The 23,750-nt window shown below is 38.7% G+C and overlaps 1 protein-coding gene across 1 annotated transcript in view; it reads right to left on the reverse strand.

Moving 5' to 3' along the window:
- Positions 1 to 23,750, reverse strand: part of SLC4A4 (solute carrier family 4 member 4) — a 350,822-nt gene that overhangs the window by 176,675 nt on the left and 150,397 nt on the right. The window contains exon 6 of the mRNA XM_082645180.1: positions 19,680 to 19,859. Within this exon, the coding sequence (XP_082501306.1) occupies positions 19,680 to 19,859 (180 nt within the window). The remainder of the gene's footprint in view (positions 1 to 19,679; positions 19,860 to 23,750) is intronic.

Consider the following 23,750-nt stretch of genomic DNA (forward strand, 5'->3'; position numbering starts at 1 on the left):
CTTCCCACTGTGCTCAAGAGAACCAGCTTATCACCAACCTCACTCTCCCCTTGGTAAAAGCAGGTCTACTTAGGAGGTCTCTGAAGTAGGTGTCTGCCTTGTTCACTGTATTTTACCAGGACTAGCTCAGCACTGGCCAAAGAGTGGTACTTAAAAATATTTAAGTGAATGAATGAATTGATGATTTGAATAAATTAATGTAACAGCCCAAAACTCTATCACTGAGACTTCATATGATAAAATTATCACCACTATAGGGGAAGGGATACTTGCAATCCAAGGTAATAATAATCATTCCTACAAAGACAATAGTTACAGCTATCACTGAAATTATTACAAATTATAAAAACAACCTACACAGCCTAAGCCTCTAGCTGGTTAAGAGGATATGCCACTTTCATACAGGCTCTAGGCACTTACCTAGAAACACAGACAGAAATTATTCAAAGGGCTTCCCTGGTGGCGCAGTGGTTGAGAGTCCGCCGCCAATGCAGGGGACACAGGTTCGTGCCCCAGTCCAGGAAGATCCCACATGCCGTGGAGCGGCTGGGCCTGTGAGCCATGGCCGCTGAGCCTGTGCTTCCGGAGCCTGTTCTCCGCAACGGGAGAGGCCACAACAGTGAGAGGCCTGTGTATCAGAAAACAACAACAACAAAAAAAAAACCCACCTGGATTCTCATGTCTGCTTCTATGTTCAATCTGTTGAGATATGCTGTTTTGGTTGAGTGATATAAAGAAAAACCTAAGACCTTTCAAACTCTTTGAAAGTGTCTCAGGGATACCCAGGGGTCCCCAGTCCCCACTTTGAGAACTAGTTCTGTAGTGTAATTGGTCAGATAACTTTTTCTGTAAAGGGGCAGATAGTAAATATTTTAGGCTTTGTGGGCCATACATTCTCTGTTGCAACTATTCAGCTCTACCACTGTAGCATGAAAGCAGCCATAGACAATACATAAACTAATGAGCATGGTTGTGTTCCAATAAAACTTTATTTACAAAACCAGACAGTATGTCACATAGGCCTTAATTGTCCATCCCTGCAATAGAGGATACCTAAGTCAATTCGACACGGGTCCTGCTTAAGAAAGGTATAGCTAGTAGAGGGAATAGGACGTACCCACACACTACAACACAAAGCAGAATGAGATAAAGGTCATGGGAGGAGGCACAAAAAAAGGTGCTTTCAGAATTCAAGGTCAGTAGAGAGTACCTCAAGTTGGGAATGTTTCAAGAAGAATGTGGGCCCTGAACAACTGGCAGAATTTTGACAGAAAGTCTCAGGAGAAAGGAAAGTATTTCAAGTGGAGAGATTGTTCAGGGCAAAGACACTAACAGAGGGAAATATTCAGCAGCTTCAAGTAATGGTAAGTAGCTTCTGAAATGTAGTGTAGATAAAGGGAAATATAACAGCATGAGATGCCGCTTCCTGAACTTTAGGTCACTATGCAATGGGCCTTGAGTGCCAGGACCAGGGGTTTGGATGTGACCTGAGATGCACTGAGGTGCCACTGATCATTTCCACATGAGGATGTCAACCAGGAATGATAAGATTAACTGGAAGGCAAAGTATAGGATGCACTTGCCTGCGCCCAGCTATAAGCAGTGACCCCAAATAACACGCTAAGCAAGAGGAAATAAGGACCTGAACAAAAGCAATGAGAGTAAGACCAGAAGGGAGACAGAGGCAAGCAACACGACAGACGTACCATTTAACAGATTTAGTCCTTCACTGCAGGTGGAGGGGAAGAGAGAATGCATAATCAAAGATGGCTCTAAGGTTCCAAGTCTAAAGGAGGGAGAAAGATGGTAACGGACAGGAAAGTCAGGAAAAGGCACAGATTTGGTGATGAGAAGAAGACTTCCATTGTGAACATATTCCATATACCACCATTTTGCCAAATACAACTTTGAATGCTCACAAATCCCAAGCTCTCCTTGCTGGGGAAAAAAAACTCTATTTCATAATTCCAGCAGATGGTCACAATTTTTCAAAATCTGTGCCTCTTAAAATCTCCTCCAAATTCCCAGTACTCTGAAATACAACAGAATTTCTAAGTTTTTATTCTTTCTCCACCTTGATTCTTTCTATTAATAACTTCTAGAGCCAGCATATACTTTAGTCCGCTGTAAATACCATATTAGATAACAATGAAATAACTAATGAACTCTCTTTCAGAAGCTCAGGATAAATAGTAACTAACACCCCCTTTTTTAAAGCGGTTAGGACTGTCTGTATTTGAAGAATGTTATAATTTATTCCTGGATACCACATAAGTTTTCTGAATGTCTTATGTTAACTAAAAAGTCTGAAGGTAGATGTCAGGTTGCTGAAAGATTTCATTTCCTACAGTCTTTTCATAGTCTTTCACTATGAAAAGCTATAGTGAGAGAATTTTGAAAGTTATACTTGGATTTCCTTTTTGCCCTTTAAAAGGCCAAAAAGTGTATGTGAGAATGTTACAATAAATGACCCAAATAACATTCCCAATCAAGAACAAGCCCAGGGGGCTTCCCTGGTGGCGCAGTGGTTGAGAGTCCGCCTGTCGATGCAGGGTACACGGGTTCATGCCCCGGTCCGGGAAGATCCCACATGCCGCGGAGCGGCTGGGCCTGTGAGCCATGGCCGCTGAGCCTGCGTGTCCGGAGCCTGTGCTCTGCAGCGGGAGAGGCCACAACAGTGAGAGGCCCACGTACCGCAAAAAAAAAAAAAAAGAACAAGCCCACATCTTGGACACAGGGATGGAAGGTGAAATGCTGGGAATCAAGATGAAAAGGATCTATACTCACTAGTTGCCTAAAGAGAGCTGTGATGTGGTGGTCATTCTGCACCCTAAAGACAGGTTTAAATGGATCCCCCAAACTAAGGTGAGAATGTGCTAACAAAGCAGAATTCTAAGAGTCTTGGCCCATGATACATAATCTAACCATCTCCTAGTCAAATGGATCTTCAAAGATGGTCCCAGCAGGCATGAAAGGGGCAGAAATAGGGACTGTCTTGTTTCTGTAAACCCCATCACCCTTTTCTATGACGGGTTTCCTACCATCTCCCTGGTTGCAAGCTCAAAACCTGAGGCATCCTGGATTCCTTACTCTGCGTCCCCTGCCATTCAATGGATGCCAATTTCTGCAGATGTCATCTCTACAACACGTCTTGCAATATCCCCTCCTTTCCATTCCCACAGGCACAATCCTAGCCTGGATGCTCAGTCTCTTCAACCGGTCTCCTACAGTCACCTCCTAACTCTCTCCTTACCTCCAGCCTTTCCCCCTCCTAACCCATTTGAAAACCCCGGCAGATTAATTTCCCTAATACACAGTTCTGACCAAACTACCTCCTTGCTAAAAAACGTTCACAGACCTTCCACAAAACAGCTTAATGATTTCGCCACCTTAACATCCACATGTTCCGTTCTTATGCCCTCTCTGCTAATTAAATGTGTTGACTGACTCCATGTCACACAAACTCTTCTCTATTCTCAACAACCTGGTTGCTTGTATACTTTTCTCTCAGCCTAGTATTACCTTTCAATGTCTCATTCCTGCTTTTACTACAACCTCCATGTATGGAAAGACAATCTACCCTTTATGGCCCATTGAAAAGTCTACCTCCTCTGAGAAGAATTAATTCCCCAATTTTTTTTTATGCCCCACTATCCATTCTTCCAATAAGCATTTTCAGAGAGTATAATGTAAGCTACTCTGTTACACACTGTAGACAAACAGGTCCCTCCTAATACGCTTCCGGGGGCTCTGCCTCTCTCAAATTGTTGTCAGCTGTGAACTTCCCTCACCTCTCTCTCCCACTGGACTATGGAACTAGAAATGGAAGGGCCCAGAGAACATTCGTTGACTTGAATGTGTTAAAGTGAACTCTCTGGGTTCAAGACTTTCCTAAAGAAGTTTCAGTACTCTCTAAGAAAACTCTTGAGCCAGAGAAAATTATACTTTTTATTGGGTCAGTAAACTTTCCAACAGTTGAAAGACTTGAATTGCTTAATTCCAGAAATGAACCAAAAGAAAGAAAACAAATTTTTTTCCCTGAAGTGAAAGAGTACCACTTGCATTTCAGTTCTTTCAATTGTAATGTTAACTGTGTAACCTGGTTGTAAGATGAAACAAGAATCTACAGAATTATACCACTGTGGTTTCATTAAAAAAAATAGTACTATCTAATATTAATACTTGGGATAGTAATAATATCACACACCGGATAAGTACCTACAAAACAAAACAATACACTGAACTGGACCAGGGGGTCCTTGCCTGGTAGATTTACAAATTAGACAGAAAGACAATACAAAGCAAAGTGATGACGGATGCTGGAATGTGCAGATGATAGGGAAAAAAACCCTAAACCTCATTTTCTTCTTCGACTTTCAGACCTAAGAGCCTGAAGCAGCTGATTTCCACTGCCAATAACTGCAAAAGGACACAAGTGTTTTCTAAGGGCTCAGAGGATGTGGGCTGTTAGATGTCAAACTGAATTCACAGATAAGCGCTCAGAGTGAAGAGCCATTCTGGATCTACCAAGATAGGGCACACACCTACGCTCTAATAATGGCAAAGCATTTAGGTGGGTATTAACTTGTCCTGAAATGTAGAGGTAAAAGCTCCTTTGTTCTCAGTGGCCCAGACTGGTTTTAGACGTGCCGGTGAGATCTCTAAGAGGAAATCATTTTTGGTTTTGTTCCAACTTCTAATTCAATACCTTGGCAGCGTTTGAAATGGATAACAGCTGTAAGCTCACATCTGCTTCAGGTGACAACTAAGATAAGAAGCACACAATGTAAAAATGGTGAGAGCTAACTCCCCAAAAGCAACTTTAAATGTAGCTTATTAGAGGTAGTAGTTACTTCAAGTTAACACTAAGTCTGAAAATATCTTGCTAAGAATACTAAAAGATAAGGAACCTTGTCCATAAACCTGTTTTTTAGGTGATATTTTGGGTGGTGTTTCTGAAAAAATAATTCCATGTTAACTATTAGAATAAACTGATGACAAAATTCATCAGGCTGCAGTGAGCAGAAATACGGGGAAATAATTTTTCCAGGTAAACAATATTCACTTCTGGTTAATAGTTTACTGTGGTCAAGACGGGCCCTCAAGAAAACTGAGCTGTTGGTTGTTTTTAAGGAAATGATAGCGTGTCAAGGATTAATAAATATTTCCTGTACAACTCCTATGTTTCAAATACCTACACTGCACTGGAAGAGACACAAAAGCATGAGATCGGGCTCCCGACCTAAAGGATTTTCTATACAGTGGAAATGAAAAAAATACAAATCATGAAACATCAGATGGCAACATAAAACAACATACAGCAAATCCTCCACTGTGAGACACAGACAATAGGAACTAGGAAATTTAGGACCTGAAAAGATCTTTTGTGTTTATGAGAACAATTTTATAAAGGAGATGGGACTTCATTCGGGCCCTGCTGAATATTTTTCATGGGCATACTTGAAAAGGTGTTCTTGGAAAGGCCAAGGGATCAAGTAAGGCACCCACGAAACAAGCCAAAAGAAAAAGGACAGGGCTTCCTTGATGGCGCAGTGGTTGAGAGTCTGCCTGCTGATGCAGGGGACACGGGTTCGTGCCCCGGTCCAGGAAGATCCCACATGCCGCGGAGCGGCTGGGCCCGTGAGCCATGGCTGCTGATCCTGCGCGTCCAGAGCCTGTGCTCCGCAACGGGAGAGGCCACAGCAGTGAGAGGCCCGCGTACTGAAAAAAAAAAAAAAAAAAAGGAAAAGAAAAAGGACAAAGCTGCTTAGACTAGAGCTTCATACTGAGAAGAGATGAAAATGAGGAATAGGTTGGTAGGACCAACAGGACTTAACGCCACTTTGCACATCTTCATTATTTTATATATTATGTATATTAAGTTTATTGAACTGATGTGGTAGGTAATAGGGAGCCCTGGGGGAGGTGACTGAGATGATACATCGAAGTCATTTGTTTAGGGAGAGAATATGTCATATAAATAGACAATGAGAAGAATCATCTCTCATGACTAAAATGTGTTTTCTTAGAAGGATTGGCCCAGGGTGTGATCTTAAGTTAATTTCCAAATAGGTGCCATATTTCCACAACATGAGCAAACTGAACGTTTTGGTCAATTTCCTTGATACTTCATCCACAACAGTATATCAATGTCTAGATGTCTGACATGGAATAAGTAAAACTTTAAAAGGATAATAACGCTACATTTTCTTGAGCAATTCCTATAAGCACTTTCCTAATAACAGTAAATGCTAGATTTACTGAGTGCTGAGCAATACACTAAACACTTTACATATTTCTAAGTTAATTCTCACAACAATCCTATGTTGGTAAGATTAACCCAGTTTTACAGTTGGGTTTTATGTAAACCCAGATTTCCAGTAGAGAAGTAACTTGCCCAAAGTGAAGAGGCCAGTAAGTGGTAGATGCAGGATTCAAATCCAGTTCTGCCTGACTCCAAACTCCAATGACTAAACTTTGTACCTGAATTTATTTTTTCCCTAAGAGGCACCACTGAGAAAAGAGTTTACTGAAAGAAATGGGTGACTTTTGCAGAGAAAATCATGTGAATGCTGAAGGTTCACTGCAAGGTGAGTAAATCTTTCTGGCAATGTAACCACGTGAGTTTCTTACACTTTAACTTCAGTAAGACACTATTTGTCAAAGTTATAGATGAAACTACTACATGATGAAGTTCAAGTCCTGCCCAAGACACTTAATGATCTGTTATTAAACCTCTCTAAGCCCCATTTCTTCATCTGTAAATTGTGGATAACAATAGCCATTTCACAGGATTGTTCAGAAAATTAAATGGTATCCCATAAAGTACTTAGCTCAGGGTTTGTACCAAAAAAGTGATGAATTAATGTTTGTAACTCTTATCATTATTCAAGACAAAATTATTATTCAAGCTTCTTAGACCTACTGTACAGCAGAAATAATTACAAAGTTAGTAGTTCAATAAGCGGCCCTTCCCCCCCAATTCTCCTGCCACCAAATTCTTGCTTTTCCTTTAAGATTTAGCCTCAAGATCATCTCCTCCAAAAGCCTCTTCTACCATCACAACTCCCAGGCCCAGCAGATGTTCCCATAATCTTGTGTGTGTATATGTGTGTGTGTGTACTTTCAGTCATTTTACTTATTAACATTTGATAAATTGTTATCCATTGTGTCCTGCCTTCTTCATTAAAAAGGAAGCCCCACTGAGGGCAGGGACTCACTCATTCATCTCTAAATACCCAGTGCTTAGTACAGTGCCTGGCATGCAGTAATGAGCAGCACATACATTTATATCTCTAAGGGACATAGAGATTATAACTACAGTTTCTAAAGGCATCAAATTTACTCCAATGAAAACCCTGGAAGAACGGAGCACAACAAACACTATTTTAGGATGAAATAAAACTTCCCCCGTTGTCATCTGAGAAAAACACCTTCCCAGGTAAGTGAAATTTCCTTATGCAAAAACAGTAAAAAGCTAAATCAATAGGTTAATTTTAAGAAAGGTAATAATAAAGTTAAAAGACTAATGATGTCACCATGAACAGGCTCCCTCACAACTAAAAGAAATTTATATCACATATAATCAAACTTGGAAATCTCAGGGGGAAGTTCATGTCATTTTTGGTACATGTTCTTTTCTCTTTTGGTTTTAGGTATATAAACCTTGTCTCTTTAACAAAACTCTTTACTTTATAAAAAATAAAGATTCTATCTTATGCTACGTTTTCATTGTCTGTAGCACCTACTGCCATTTTGTCACTTAACAGGTACTGGGTGGGGAGGGGAGATGTAGACCACTAACTTAGTTTTTCCTCTCATCCAGCATCTGAATGCTTTCACACCACCTTCAGAGACCTCATCTTTAAGAGATCTTCCTCCCAATCCTCTGAAGTAAGAAGATCTGGCATCATCACCGCCATGAGGAAACTGAGGTTCTGTAAGTGTTCCGTGGAGGGAGCACTGCCAGCGCCAAGCCCAACCCTTAGTCTCCAACTCTTTCCACTGCCTTACAAGGTACTCAGCTTAACGCAGGATGGCAGACCACCCAGAGAATACACTATTACTGTCCTCTTTGCTAACAGAAGAAACGAATCCATAATTGTGAATTTAGGAATCTATGAGCCTTACCCTTTCAGGCATTCTTGAGGATGCCCTCCACTCAGTAACCATGAGCCCCATCTTCGTGCCCTCCCACGCCCACCACTGCCACCATCCTTGCCCTTTCCCAGTCATTGACTTACTCAGCCATCCCACGCTGGGAGAGCGCCGCACTCGGGGGTCATCGTCCAAGGTGCGGGTTGCTAGGCAGGGCACTGAGTTCTCAAGCGAGCTGCGGGCTTTAGTGTCAGAAGCAGAAGACAGGAAGAGGAGGAGGACACATGGGAAGCCACAGCAAGGATGAGGATGAAAGCATTAATTAAGAAGAAAAAAATACTAAAGCAAATCACACAAGCAGGTTAAAGGAGAACAATGACATATTACATTGACACACACACCCCTCCCATGACCCCGCATCCTTAGATGGAACAAATCCCAACACAGAATTTAAAAGCCTAAAACAAATTACATTCAATTATCATAGTTCCCCAAGTACCAGTGGATGATCCGCCCTGAAGTTCTAACACACAAAACATGGATTATATACAGAGGAAAGATTTACATAATGAACACTAATCTCAAGACTGTTAATAATCTTGCACCACATAAGCACACACAGAGGGAAGTTACACACACTTTTGTAAAGCACGGGGAGCAGGGTGTTACATTAGTAACGCGCTTTCTTGTGATTTACCCAACAGACCCTTTCATGGATCTTGTACACAAAACAGAAAGCAACATTTCAGGGCTTCCCTGGTGGCACAGTGGTTGAGAGTCCGCCTGCCGATGCAAGGGACACGGGTTCATGCCCCAGTCCGGGAAGATCCTACATGCCGCGGAGCGGCTGGGCCCGTGAGCCATGGCCGCTGAGCCTGCGCATCGGGAGCCTGTGCTCCGCAACGGGAGAGGCCACAGCAGTGAGAGTCTTGCGTACAGGGAAAAAAAAAAAAAAAAAGAAAGCAACATTTCATACTCTGACTTCGGAAATATTTTCCTTGATGAATACAGAACAGGTTTTCAATTCCCTTTGCTTCCTGTTTTTCAGCCCTTCAGGAACATGAGACTAGGATATAGATAATTCAATCTTAATACAAATCAATTTAGAAATGCATGTTATTTCTCATTTTCTGGTGCACTGTAATACTTAATTTTACTATAATTTTAATATGTGGTGTACCCATGCCAAATGTTAGACCACATCAGAGACAGAATAATGATGTAAGCTAAATATGCAGCATGGTGCCTCCAGATACTTTTAATCAACTGGAGAACACCATCAACTTCAGCCTGAAGATAGTTCCATTTGGGTTTCATGTCATCTGTTTCGCTATTCTCATCAAACGCCTCACTCCTGGTAAGACAGGCAGCATAATTATCCTTCAAGGAACAACAGTGAGGTTGGAAATAACTAACCATCAGACTACATACAATTTGACTTGAGAGAGTTTTTTTCCCCTTAATAATATAGTCATTAAATGATCAAAGCAACAAACAAAGCATATCCAACCGAAAGCAAAGATTATCTATTGACACAAGTGTGCAAATGACAGGGCAGACAAATAGTCCTCTTAAGGCTATTGGTGACTGGGGAGGTCAAGTTCTAAATTGAATCAATTATAAATTAATGTAAGTTGATGGCCAAATTTAGGCATTCAGCACATTATAAAATCTAGAAACATTTTTGTCAATTTATCTGTCTGTGTTTAAAAGCTGTAAATAAAGCCAGGACTTGTGAGCGGGCCATCTGTGCCAGCACCTGTTTGAGGCAAATCTGATGTCTTTTCTTTGCAATCTGAATTTTTGTTTCCCATAATTGAACTTCTTTGCAAGTTTTTATTGCACTAAGAAAAATGAAAAAGGGAAATGAACCAGTTGAGATTATTCCAAAATTGCTTTTGTTAAGAGGGAGGCATTTAGAAATATATATTATCATACGGGCCAATTTTCACCTCCTATTTCTTTTGACAACTGAGGGACCTGCTTAGCGAGCCAATATTCCTGCAGGCTTAGCTAAAGGAAATGGAAGAGGTTGGACAACTGGCAGCCATTTATCTAGGACCAAGAAAGGACCAACTAAAATTCCAGATCAGTGAGAACAGAGGGAGGTTAGGAATGCAAAGTAAACTCAAAAGAGCCTTCACATTCTTCAGCTGCTGAACAAGTACAAAGCCACCCAAATTCTATCACCAATACCATGGCTTGCTCCTAAAATGAGTACAAGAGGTCAGCAGCTGCTCCAAAACTCGGGTGCTGATGACTGGCTGTCCCCAACAGCTTCTCTCTCCTCTACTCCCCCCGCCAACATGTCAGTGAGTTACTTCTTGGGAACTAAAGCTGGGAACTCCTTTTTGCATATACAGCCTCCGCTGATGCTAAGCCTCACCATCAAGGGGACAATGGAATGGAGCCCGGCACACACTGGCAAAGAACCTGGCTCCAAAGACAAGCATGAAAACGAAACTGCCCATAGAGACTTGGCACCTGTGTTTTAGTAAAGCTGATTGGAGCCATCTGGCTGCTTACCCTCATGAAAACTGGAAGGCTCACAGCATCCATTACTCATATTGGCAAATTCCAACATTTTGATTTGTTAGACCTCTGTGTACTTCTGTGCAGGAAGAGATACAAACTCTGTAACCTTTTCATGCTGCTTTTCTTCTCTTCACAAATTTACTCCAAAGATAAAATGTTGAAAAGTTGTTCTTAAACATGAAGCCAAACTTTCTATGATTATAGATAGCATGGTAATGATATATTGTGTAAGCCTTTTCCAAATAATGCTTTCACTGTACCTCTTCTACACTTAAGCTACAAAATAAATAGCTTTGCTACTATCTTACATATTCTCTTTTAAATCATTTTTGCCTGACTTCTGGCACAAACAAGGTAGAAACTGGTTTATATTATTTTGACTTGATGAGGAGACATAGCTCTAAAGATTTTTGGGTGATGGTTTCCAATATCTAGACTGTAGAAAAAGGTGTTGTGAGGAGGATTTTGGGCAGGGAGGGTGGGAGTAATGATTCATCTTTCCCTTAAGAATCAACTTGTTCAAAACCATCAATCCTAAATCTGTTCAAGTAAGGGTGTCCCTACTTGAATCAGGCAAATAAACCAAAAAGAAAAAAACACACAAAAAAACCCTATCAAAAAAACATTTTCTTAGCAATCCTATTAAGAAGAAAACAAATTTTACTCGTGCTAAAATTTTAGGACTCTTTCCAGATTGCAATGTTGTATGTTCAGATAGTTATTCAGCACCTACTATGTATTCCACACCATTATTTAGCCAAGAAATTTAACTCAGGAGCTTAGCAATATTTCACCTGTAAACACATGACATGTTGCCTAGAAATCTCCATTTAGAAAGCCAATAAAGACATCCAACTGCCGTGTTTGGCATGGATTCCTGCCTAGGCACAGAATGACCTCAGAGCCCTTCAACAACACAGGGTTACACAAAGTAAGAGCCGTGGAATCAATGACGTGTGGGAAATAAATTATGGTTGAGGAAGCTCATTACCACTGCAGTTGAATATGAATATTGTTATCAAGTGCACGAGGTTCCCCCACTTCTCTATTTGAGGCAAGTTATTTTACATTTCTGAGCTTCAGGTTTTTCAACTGTTGTTGGAGATAATTATATAGAAACATTAGAAACATCACAGGAAACAATGCCTGGTGTATAACAGGTGCTCAGTTAATGGGAGGTATTACTGTTGTTGCTACTACTACTACAACCATTGATGGAACGATATTTCCTTTGTTCAACACCCTGAAGGGTGCTGGAAAACATGAAAGACAGCAATCTTGGCTTAATTTAATGCAACTTTAATATCAAAATGTGATTTTTAAGAAATCAGGTTCATAAACCTGAAAAAAATCTCCTTTTTGTTCTTTGTATTTATACTGAAACAGGGTTCAAGTAAAATGAGGCATGCTTTATCATTCTTGGAAGACTTTGATTTTCTTCCCCCTTTTTTCTTTTGGGAAGACACAGGAAAGAGTCCGCAGTGCTCACATCTCATGTCTCTATTTTGCCTTCCTTCATCCCTCATGTTTTCCTGTCCTTCCCTCTCCTCTCCTCTCTATTTCTCTTTCATAGAGACCAGGGCAGGGAGTAGGATCTACACCTACCCTCCTGTCTGCTCTCACAGCAAGCTGAGTCTGGGAAAAGCAAGACTTCACAAGGGCAGCTCTATCAAGGATCTCAAGCCTTGGAAGAAGATTTACTCGAGGCTGGCAGCAGAAAATCAGTTAAGGGCTCTTTTCCAGAGAAAGAAAGAAATGGAAAAGAGAATATTCATATGTGGTAAGATACGACAATGAGAATCATTCCATTCCTTTACTCCATCACAGACCCTGGTTATGTAAAACAGACTGGCAATTAGTAAAATTTTAAAATATGTTTATTTCATGGTAACGTCCTGCTATACATATATTATTTATTGATAGCTAAGAACTGTCATTGCTCAGACATACTAATCAATCTTTATACTCTAAGTTAAAAATATTATAAAGCCCATGAGTGGCACCTCCTTATGTATTATTTGGATTCTGTAAAGTTGATAATGAAAGTAGTGCTATTTTAAAAACAAAACTCCAAGCACGTTTTCATATATGGAGTGGTGGGGGAGAAAAATTAAAAGACACAGAAAATGAGAAAATACAAAATAATGGTGGGGAATTGACGCTCTGTCTTCAGTTTTAAATCTGAAAGGCACTAAATTTTCCCCTTAAAATATTTCTGAATGATAGCTATTCCTTACAATGACATCTCACGTTATGATTATTGAATACTTCTCACAAAGATATCTCATTTACTCCTGGTTATATACATAGAATAAGACATTAGTACCCTTACTTTACAGATATAGAAACTGAGGCTCAAGGAGATAATGTAAATTGCTTAAACTCATACTGCTACTAAGTATTACTCCCAGATTAGAACGAAGCTTTGGAAAAGATGGTGCCATGTCTTCAAGGAGAAGATTGTAAAGTAGGCCTTCAATATCAAAAACTAAATACTCACTTGTGTTATATCTCTTAAGCCTGACTCTTCATTGCCATAAACAGCAGACTAGACTAGCAAATACTGCAAGGGCATGACCCTTGGAGAAAAAATGTGTTATTGTTTATTTAAAGATCTGAACATTAAAAATCTTGGAAGATCAGTCACCTGTCTGGGGAAAGGAAAAAAAAAATAAGAATGGTATTTGATAGATGATTTAGAAATACCAGTTATTAAGGAATACTTTTATTCAGACATTTTTCTAGAAACTTTCCATGGACTGGTTCATTTAATCTAAGACTGAGAAGAGCTTGGTCATTCACTGAATTCTAGCCAGGACATTCATCTGTGCTGTGCAAATGAACGGAGAATTAGAGTTTGGAACAAAACAGATGGATGTGTGCTGCTGGTTTTTGGAAAGAGCTGGTTATACACAGAAAGGCACCTGGGAAGATGACTCTCCTCTGAAGGTGATGTGAGCCTGTCAGCTGACCTATCTCAGAACTGGAGAAGCACAGTGACCTGCTTCTGGAACAGAATCTTTGAGGGAAGTTAGGGAAATATCTGCCTTACCCACTGATTCAGGGAGCAGGTCTGAATTCAAGGGTATGGGGGGAAAGGAATACTGCAAAGTAGAATAACCAGCCAGAAACAATTGGGGCAAGCTGGAATCCAAAACCCAGACAAAAGTTAAGAATGTCTAAAGTGACTGAGAAAGCTGCCAAACCTAGCGATGGTCCCAGCCAGATCCACCACATGCCAGTATCTAGGCAGCTTGATCTAATACCCAAACCAAATAGCTGGAATATGCCTAACCTCCAATCGGGTGCAAAGCAGCAAGAGCCTAGCTAATCCTACTTACATTTCAGTGGGACCTAGAATTACTACTAATGGAAAAAAAATGATTTATTTTCATTGTTTGTTCTATGTTGCTAACCACTATCTATGTTATTATAGGTAACAGCAATAGACTACACTTTTTAAAATACCTAAAGGTGTTGTGTGCTAATGTCAGAAACAGCAGTGTGGGAAAGAGGAAGCAGCATCCTGCCTGGCAGATAACACTGAAAAGAGGAATCCGGGGAGAAAGTAAAGGGTGGGCAGTAAATGGTGGTAGCAAGTGGATTGCACTTCTCATACCTGATAGACACACAGAAAGTGGTGAATTCAGATAAAATCTGGAGGTTCAATCAGGAGCAGGCCCTGAGTCCCCATAACTACAAAAGAGGCCAAAGTGCACCAGGAGAAAGCCTGGAGGAAGCAGCATGAGGCCCAGGAGCCAGCTGCCCTGGCTTGGAGCTGCCACCTTTTCCAAATCCTCATCCACCTCTGCAGCGGCTTTAAGTCTTCGATTCTCAGTGTGGTTTAGGGTTTCCCTGATAGCCAGCAAAGAGGGAAATCAATGATGGGGACAGACTATTCTGTAAGAGGGCTGTGATGAGAAAGGGCTTCTTCCTCTCCCATTGCTAATGAAATGGTATTGGTATCATTTATCAAAGGGCAGAGAAAATAAATCAGCACTATACCCATGAGATTCTTCCAAAATAGTAAGTTACAGAGCAAATAGCATTCCAGAAAATACTCTTACTCAATATGAGATTTTTCTTCCTTAATTGTGCCTAAACTTATTACATATAATTTAGTATTATTTGTTGAGTGATTACTATGTAGTTACCATTCTAAACATTTTACATTTATTATCTCATTTAATTTTCATTATCTCTGTTTTACAAACATAGAAACTGGGTACTAAATTACCTTTCCAGTTTTTTGCTGAAAAAATTAATGAATATTGGGATCATAAAATTGGACTGGGCAAAATGAAATTCATAGTCTAGATGCAGTTGGATAACCAAAGTCACTTCTCAGTAAAGGGCATCTGTACTCCCAGACCACGGAAGGAAAGGATTTTTATGATAGTCTAGGGGGAAAAAATGAAGCCAGGAAAAGACCAGGGACAAATTCATAATGGCTTTACCCAAATTTCCATAAAGGGAGTGAAAGCCGAATACTCGAATTAAGGTTCTTGGTCCTTAGGTTGGGTATTACTCATCTTTTGTAAGATTAGACAATGCATATCAAAAGTATCCATTTAAATGGTAAATGATACTTTTAAAAATCAGATAATCCTATAAAACATGACTTTTTAAAACAGAGTTATCAGGTAACCTTGTCAATTTATTGACTGAATACCGATTAGGTATAAACTTTACTTTCACTTTCTAATAAAACATAAACTAAATACATCTTATTTGGTTTTTAAATACTACCAAGGAATGTTCCTAGGCTTCAATGTTATTCTGTCACAGTAAACTAAAATAATACAGAACTATTCTCTAAGTATCTCTGACCAGATTATTAAGGAGAACCATATGAAATTGCCGAATGTCAACTTTATTTTACCCACAAAAATGGCAATTTCATACGGTTCAACCTAAAATAACAGTGAGAAAGAAAAAGAGAATAGGTAAACGAAAGTCTAACACCAGAGGAAATGAAAACGTCATTAATTTCTTCATGCAACACTAACTCCATAGAAATGCCTCAATTAATATATTGAGAAAATATAGCACTTGCCTAAAATTTAGTGCCTGGCAGACATGCCCACAAGAATTCACAGATGTCTTGGATAAGTGGCAATTTCACAATAATTAACATCTTGGAAGCTAGCCTGATTCTTCCCTGATTTATTAAAAATAAAAATGTTTTTTCATTTCTTTTCAAAATCATTAAATCATCTGGAATCCAAAGCCACATCAAGACCCGAAAAACTAGAGTTAACCTTTGGCAACGGCTAGACAGTGGTGGGTTGTAGTGCGTGGGCTGGTAAATGTTTGAAAACCAGCTCTCTGGTGGAAAAATGTGTGTGTGTGTGTGTGTGTGTGTGTGTAGTAAATTTTACTGCTATAAAGATGTGCAACACCCGTACAAATAATAAATACACAATGCTCCACTGTAAATTGCCTACAGCCAGTTGATTCTCACAGAAAACTTTTGTTGATTTTTACCAAACTCTTCTATCGGTAGCCAACTTATGGTTTCAGCTGGCAAACAAGCATAGGTCCAACATCCATGTTGAACATCCATTATCATATATGTTAATGAGTAAGACAAAAGTGAAACAATGAAGATATATGTAAGTATGAGTGTACTGACTTCACTCAATCATCAATGATGTGGGTGACTCCTTCACTAAATTGGATAATATCTTTTGAATACTGAAAGAATATTTCCTCAATTCTTTGTGTTATTCACATTTTAACAGCTGTTATGGACTGAATGTTTTTATTCTCCCAAAATTCATATATTGAAATCATAACTCCCAATGTAATGGTATTAGGAGGTGGGGCTTCGGGTGCAGAGTCTTCATGAATGGAATTAGCACCTTTTAAGAAGAAACAGGAGAAAGATGATCGAGCTCTCTCTACCACCTGGAGATGGAATGAGAAGGTGACCATCTACAAACCAAGAAGAGGTCCCTCAACAAGAACCACATTTGCTGCATCTTGATCTTGGACTTCCCAGCCTTTAGAACTATGAGAAATAAATGCTTGTGTTTAAGCATTTATACCAGTCTATGGTAACATGCTATAGGAGCCCAAGCTAAGATAATGGCTATAGACACTACCTACTTTTAAATTTAATCTGCATTATTAGCATTTTCTCTAACCCTTTTTTAAGTCTAGCAACAATTGACAAAACCATATATCAAGTCCTGATTTGTAGCATTTGCTGATTTCTATGGTGTAATACTACCATCGTGACTGAGTCCAAGCTTCCAATATGAAGTCCCTGAATACAGAGATGGGAAGAAGTGTTCTACTTCTCACTATTTTGTAGCATTTTGACTACACAGACACAATAGATGTAAATAACCTGAAGACCATAGCCTATAGTAAAATGCAGTAAAATAAGTAGGAGATAATGAATTTTGAGTATTTATTACCATTGTTTTTAATAATATTATCTAAATGTATATGTTTATGTAATTTAATTTTTAATAGTAGCTGTGTTTTACAACCAGCCCTCAAAATTCCCGATAGCAATTGGCTCTTGTGAGTATGTAAGAGGTAGCACACTACTGGGTAATGAAAAAATTTCTAATTCTACAGTATGTCCATAGATTTCAGCTATTAATTGCATTGTTGCTATCATAACTAAGGCTGGCATCATCCTGAGTCTATTTTCTAAGGCTGTGATAGAAAACCAAGGTGACTTCAGTTTATCTAGGTTTTTACATGGGGATATTAGAATCTAGCTTCAACTACAATAGATACATGATTCTGATTTATTAAAGTAGTAGCAAAAGTTCTATAATTTTTTATTTTAGAATTTTATTTTAAGAACATTTCTAACTGTATTAAACTTTCAAGTTAAGAAAAAGTGCCTCTAGAAAACCAAAAATTTCCCATCTGATACTTTATAATAATGTACCTTGGAGGCACATGAAACTCATTACCATAGAATCTCTCAAAGCCAAATCTTGCCTCTGGATATTTAAAAGGAGTTAGGAAACACAAATGCCAATAACATTTTTTAAAAGGCCTAATCATATTCCATGCTGTAGGGTGTAAGCTGATCAGCTGAAGAGTCAGAAAGACCAAGAACTGCCTGCCCTTCCTACTTGCTTTCTGCCCAGCATCTATGGCACTTCACATGTGAGAAGGTGAGTGACAAATGCAATTTCAACTTTCCTCTGAAGTACAAAGATCTACTGATAGGATAAAAGATTGAATGACCGAGCAATATCAACTCATTAGTTGTATTCCATGTCCAAATGCTTTCCCCTAAAGCACAAGATTCTGGCCTCCAAGACCCATCTGTTCCTAATTTCTCCTCTGCCTATACTTCCATGAAAATGAAGCTCACCCTCACACCACACTGGTAGAAGGCACCCTTGCTCTACAATATTCATTCCTCTTCTCATTGCAAATACAGCAACATTTGAAAACAATGCACTTTCTTGCTTCTTTATACTACCACCAACTTCGTGATAAAAAAAGTAAGTCTCCAAATCATAAAATATCATTTTATGTGAGAAAGACAATAATAAAGATATTAAAAAACAGACTTGTACTTTAAATGCCATAATTTTTTAAATGTGAGTTGTTTTTAAAATTATTATTTGTGACATCAGTTTTAACAAACTGTTTATCACATAACATTTCCAGCCATTAAACTCTTCAAAATGCTATTTAAAAAATAAATAAAACAAGAGATACACAAAAATCAAAAACACTTCCAGTCAGCCTCAATATTCCAGGTAATGGTAGAACCATCAAATTGTCACAGGAATGTTCTAGATTAGATTCTTCCTTTTCTGAATGATTTTTATAAAGAACATTTTAATTTTAATTATTTATTTATAACCTGTTGTGCTTCAAAAAAAACCCTTATAGCAGCAATTAAATCAATATAAAAGTCACTCAATAAAATTGAACTTTTCATTTGGTTCTGCTTAAGGACTAGACACTCATTAAAAAAACTACATAGAATGGTTCCAAAATATAGCCAAGTTTGCTAACAGTAAGCTCTCTCCCAGCCAACCATTAATTTTAATATTAAGTCAGAAAATCTGATTTCCAGAAATGGAGTGGCTGAGTTAGAATTCAGTTTATACACTTCACTTAGTCCACCTTTTCCGTGACAACATGTTTTATGTTGTTCTGAAAGTGCAGCTGAGAACAATGAATTAGAAGCTCCCTTATCTACTCATTTCTCTTAATACTAAAATGACGGGGTGGGATGGGAGAGACCTAATTTTACCAGCCCAATGCTTAGCAACTCTTTCCCCACAACTTCATTTTCCATACCTCATGGATATTAACTTCTCCCTTAGACTGCACCAAATCATGAAATTTATTCAAAACAAAGAAAATGATACAGAGGATAGACACTTTGCAAGAAACTCTGGTAAATACAAGAGAGTATAAATAAAACACAGTGCCTTTCCTACTGCTATATAATGGGATTAATATCCTACCTTAAATAATTATTCTCACATCTAACTATAGTATCATATAACAAAAGAGTAGATTGGTCTTTTAAGCAGTAAAAGTAATACTGAACCTTACTTTTATGAATGATCATTTACAGGCTGGACACCAACTCATGTACCAAGCAAACACTTCATGATATGCAATGCCAGAGTATCATATCTTAGTCTATCCTCCTAATTCTGACAAGCCACCATGTCAAAAGCACATTCCTTTATGTACTCAATAATCTACAAGTTTGCTGATTCATTGGAAACATTCAGTTGTTTTATCATGGTGTTATCATAGCATTGTTACCAAACCCTCTCAGTCAATCAGAATAGATGTGTGTGGAACAAGCAAGGCATCTTGGCATCTGCAGCCTACAGTAACTGCTGACATCTTTCCAACAGGACTGCAAACCTGCCCAACTGGATAAAAAGTGTCATTATGAAATGGCTGTGGCATATGAATTTGAGAAAAGAAGAAATAAGAAGAGGGATTTAAAAGAAAATAATAAAGGTGACAAGAGGTGGAATAAAGGTGAGTGAGGCAGGTAAGAGAGAGCAGCAGCCAGGCGGCCCCTGCATTACCATTATCAGGGTTGGTAAACATCCTACTTGCACTGGAGACTGTCTTCCCAATGTCAGCCAGGGATCGAAGGTTGGATTTCTTGGTTTGATGTCGGTGCTTCCGGAGCAAAGTATAGGTCACCTTATCCTTAAGGTCAGGTTTCAATAGGCCTGTCTCAATCTGATGGTCAACAATCATCTCTGATACAAAAACAAAGCAAAACAAAAGCAAAAAACAAAACTCAGTCACAAGACCACAAAGTTCATGTTTTACTGTAATTTTATGGATGTCATCCTCAAATTTAATATCAATATATTTATCTTCCAAGTTTCTAACTTTCCTCTGTCTGTGAAGGTAAAGATACAGGGTACAGTGCTATTGGCATTAAAGAGAGAGTTATAAATATTCTGGTATTAATTACATGTTTAGAGTGGAAGAACTGTCTTGTAAATTTTTTTCAATCCCAGTTAGTAGTGAATTCACATTAATCACATTCTTCTCTTAGTAACACAATAAGTAATTTATATTTTCCAATTGTTTTGTTTAAAAGTAAGATTATAAAATTTCATGTTCTCTTGTCATAGCAACTGTGCCAGAAATATAAATGATATGAAAAAATCTTGAAGAGAATATGCAAAATTTAACATCACGACATTACTGATTTTTAAATCTGTTTTCCCAAATTCTTCTGTAATGTTATATTTTCTTTATAATAGGACAAAGTAAAGAAAAATAATACCATATCAGGTTATTTGAACACCAATGAATCCAGTGAAAGAAAGATTAAAGTATAAAATTATGCCTCAGTCTTTTCTAAGCAGGGAGGTTTATTCTTCTTGTTTAGATCCAACTAAAGCCTTTCCAATATATTCTATTAGTCATTTTAAAGTATAACCTGATCAGAATTTTCTAGAAATTTTAATATATTAGTCGTACTAAAAAAAAATCACTAAAATTTCTATTAGCTCTAAGTCACTTTCTTACACTATTTACAAAAATAAACTCAAAATAGGTTAAAGATGTAAATGAAAGACCTGAAACCGTAAAACTCATGGCAAAAGCATAGGCAGTACATTCTTTTGACATGTCTTAGCAATATTTTTCTAGCCCTGTCTCCTCAGGCAAAGGCAACAAAAGCAAAAATAAACAAATGGAACTACATCAAACTAAAAAGGTTTTGCACACCAAAGGAAACTATCAACAAAACAAAAAGACAACCTACTGAATGGGAGAAGATATTTGAAAATGATACATCCAATAAGGGGTTAACATCTAAAATACATAAAGAACTCACACATCTCAATATCAAAAAAACAAACAATCCAATTTTTAAGTGGGCAGAGGATCTGAATAGACATTTTTCTAAAGAAGACATACTGATGGCCAACAGACACACGAAAAGATGTTCAACATTACTAATCATCGGGGAAATGCAAATCAAAACCACAATGAGATATCACTTCACACCTGTCAGAATGGCTGTTATCAAAATGACAACAAATATCAAGTGTTGGTGAGGATGTGGAGAAAAGGGAAACCTCCTACACTGTGGGGAATGTCAATTGGTACAGCCACTGTGGAAAACAGTGGAGTTTCCTCAAAAGATTAAAAATAGGACCACCACACAATCCAGCAATTCCATTTCTAGGTGTTTAGCCAAAGAAAACAAAAACACTAATTCAAAAAGATAATATGCACCCCTATATTCATTGCAGCATTATTTACAATAGCCAAGATATGGAAGCAACCTAAATTCCCACTGATAGATGAATGGATAAAGAAGATGTGATATATACATATGTGTGTGTGTGTGTGTGTGTATAATGGAGTATTACTCAGCCATAAAAAAGAATAAAATCTTACCTTTTGTAACAACATGGATGGATCTAGGGGGTATTACACTAAGTGAAATAAGTCAGAGAGAGAAAGACAAATACCAAATGATTTCACTTATGTGTGGAATCTACAAAACAAAATGAAGAAACAAACAAAACTGAAACAGACCCAAAGATACAGAGAACAAACAAGTGGTTGCCAGAGGGGAGGAGGTGAGGGGGGTGGGTGAAATGGATGAAGGGGATTAAGGGGCATAAACTTCCAGTTAGAAAATAAATAAGTCATGGGATGTAATGAACAGCATAGGGAATATCATCAATAATATTGTAATAACTTTGTATGGTGACATAATTACTAGACATCGTGGTGATCAATTCATAATGTATAATAATGCCAATTCACTATGTTATATACTTGAAAACAATATAATATTGTATATGTCAACTATATTTCAATAAAAAATAATAAAATAAAGTAGTCTTAGAAAAATCTTTCCCAAAAAATTTCTATGAGCTCTTTTTTTCAGAATGGTTCTAAGTAGAAAGGATGACTGTGCTTCATAGGAATTGCTCCATGAGTGGGTCTGCTGAAGGATATGTTTTACTCTAACAGAAAACAAGAAGTCCTCTTTCTCACAAATCAGCATGTCAGCAGTATGGCATAAGAGTCTCCTCTAACGTCACATCACAGGTTGACATATCCACTGTCCAGAATGGAGCACAGGACAAAATATCACAGAATCTGTGCAAGACGCAATGGCAGGGGACTTCCCTGGTGGCACAGTGGTTAAGAATCCACCTGCCAATGCAGGGGACACGGGTTCCAGCCCTGGTCCAGGAAGATCCCACATGCCACGGAGCAACTAAGCCCGTGTGCCACAACTACTGAGCCCGTGTGCTGCAACTAGAGAAAGCCAGGGTGCAGCAATGAAGACCCAACGCAGCCAAAACTAACTAACTAATAATAATAATAAAAAAGATGCCATGGCAAGACAACACCTCACTGTCTGAAGATAGAGCTTTGTCCCTGGCAGAGAACTAGAACAATAGCTCCCAAGCCCACCTGTTCATGTGTGTGGCTGCATCAACACAGGTCAATATTTTCCTCTTGTGCAAACTCCTCCACATACAAAAGTGGAGAAGAGAACAAAAGCTCTTCTTTTGCAAAAGTCTGAAAGAAAACTGATGGATACTGATAGGATAACAGCATCTCCCAAACATTCCCATCTCTTTGTAAAGTGAAGTTACAGATGTTCAAGGGGCTTTGCTTGGGCATGACTGAACCTCTCATTAGCCCATCTTTTTAACAAACAGTCATGGAACTGGTCTCACAGCCAGAAGCTGACGATTCACACAGTGTACAATCAACTACCTGGGAGTCAAGTAGAGGCTGAATCCAGGATTTTCCATCACATGCCTTACACAGATGCTATAAATGTCACATAACACTGGACCACTTGGTAGAGAGCCTGGGCAAAGCAGGAAGAGTTTCTCCCATAGGAATGTTTTGGTTTGAGAGTGGCCTTTAGCTCTGAGTATTTTTAACTACACAAACCTTACTCAGTAAAACTCTCAGAACGGATCCTGTAATTATACTTAACCCTCTGTTCCACGGTAAAATAATTAAGTGCTACTGAATACAACCCATCTATTTTCCCTTTAAGTCTTAATCAAAGTGGAAAATCCATTTTACAGAAGAACCATAAAAATAAATAGCCCTGGCATATCTGCTGCAAGTGTTATCAAACTCCTACTCTAATTCCAGGGTTGTGGATTAAAGTGTTTCTTATCTACCCTTCCGGGCAGGGCCTCCCTCTATTCTTGACCTCCCCTGTAATCTCAAACCAATGCATATATATGCACAGCCGGCCCTCTGTTACTAATGTCTGGAAATCACCAATTAGAACAGGTTACAACATCTGTGTGGCTTATGCCCTTCATTGGGTTTCCATAAAAATGGCCCACAGGGATCTCTTTAAGCATAAACTACAAAACCCTTCAAGGAAAGTGGAGGCAGTAACATTTCATAGCTACACTAAAATTAAGCCTTCAGTGTTCAAAATCCCACAGACGTTACCCAATTGGGAGAGAAAGTGCCAGCTCAAGATGATCGCAGAGCTGAAAGGAAGCTCAGGAAGCATCAGGTTCAAACTCTTGTTATACAGATGAGAAAAGAGCACGAGAGGAGAGATGCTCACAGATACAGCTTAATTAAAGGCAACCCCCCCACCACCAATTAAACCAGGTTTTCTGATT

This window comes from Mesoplodon mirus, assembly GCF_964341445.2.
Source record: "Mesoplodon mirus genome assembly, chromosome: 2".
Classification (NCBI taxonomy): Eukaryota; Metazoa; Chordata; class Mammalia; order Artiodactyla; family Ziphiidae; genus Mesoplodon; species Mesoplodon mirus.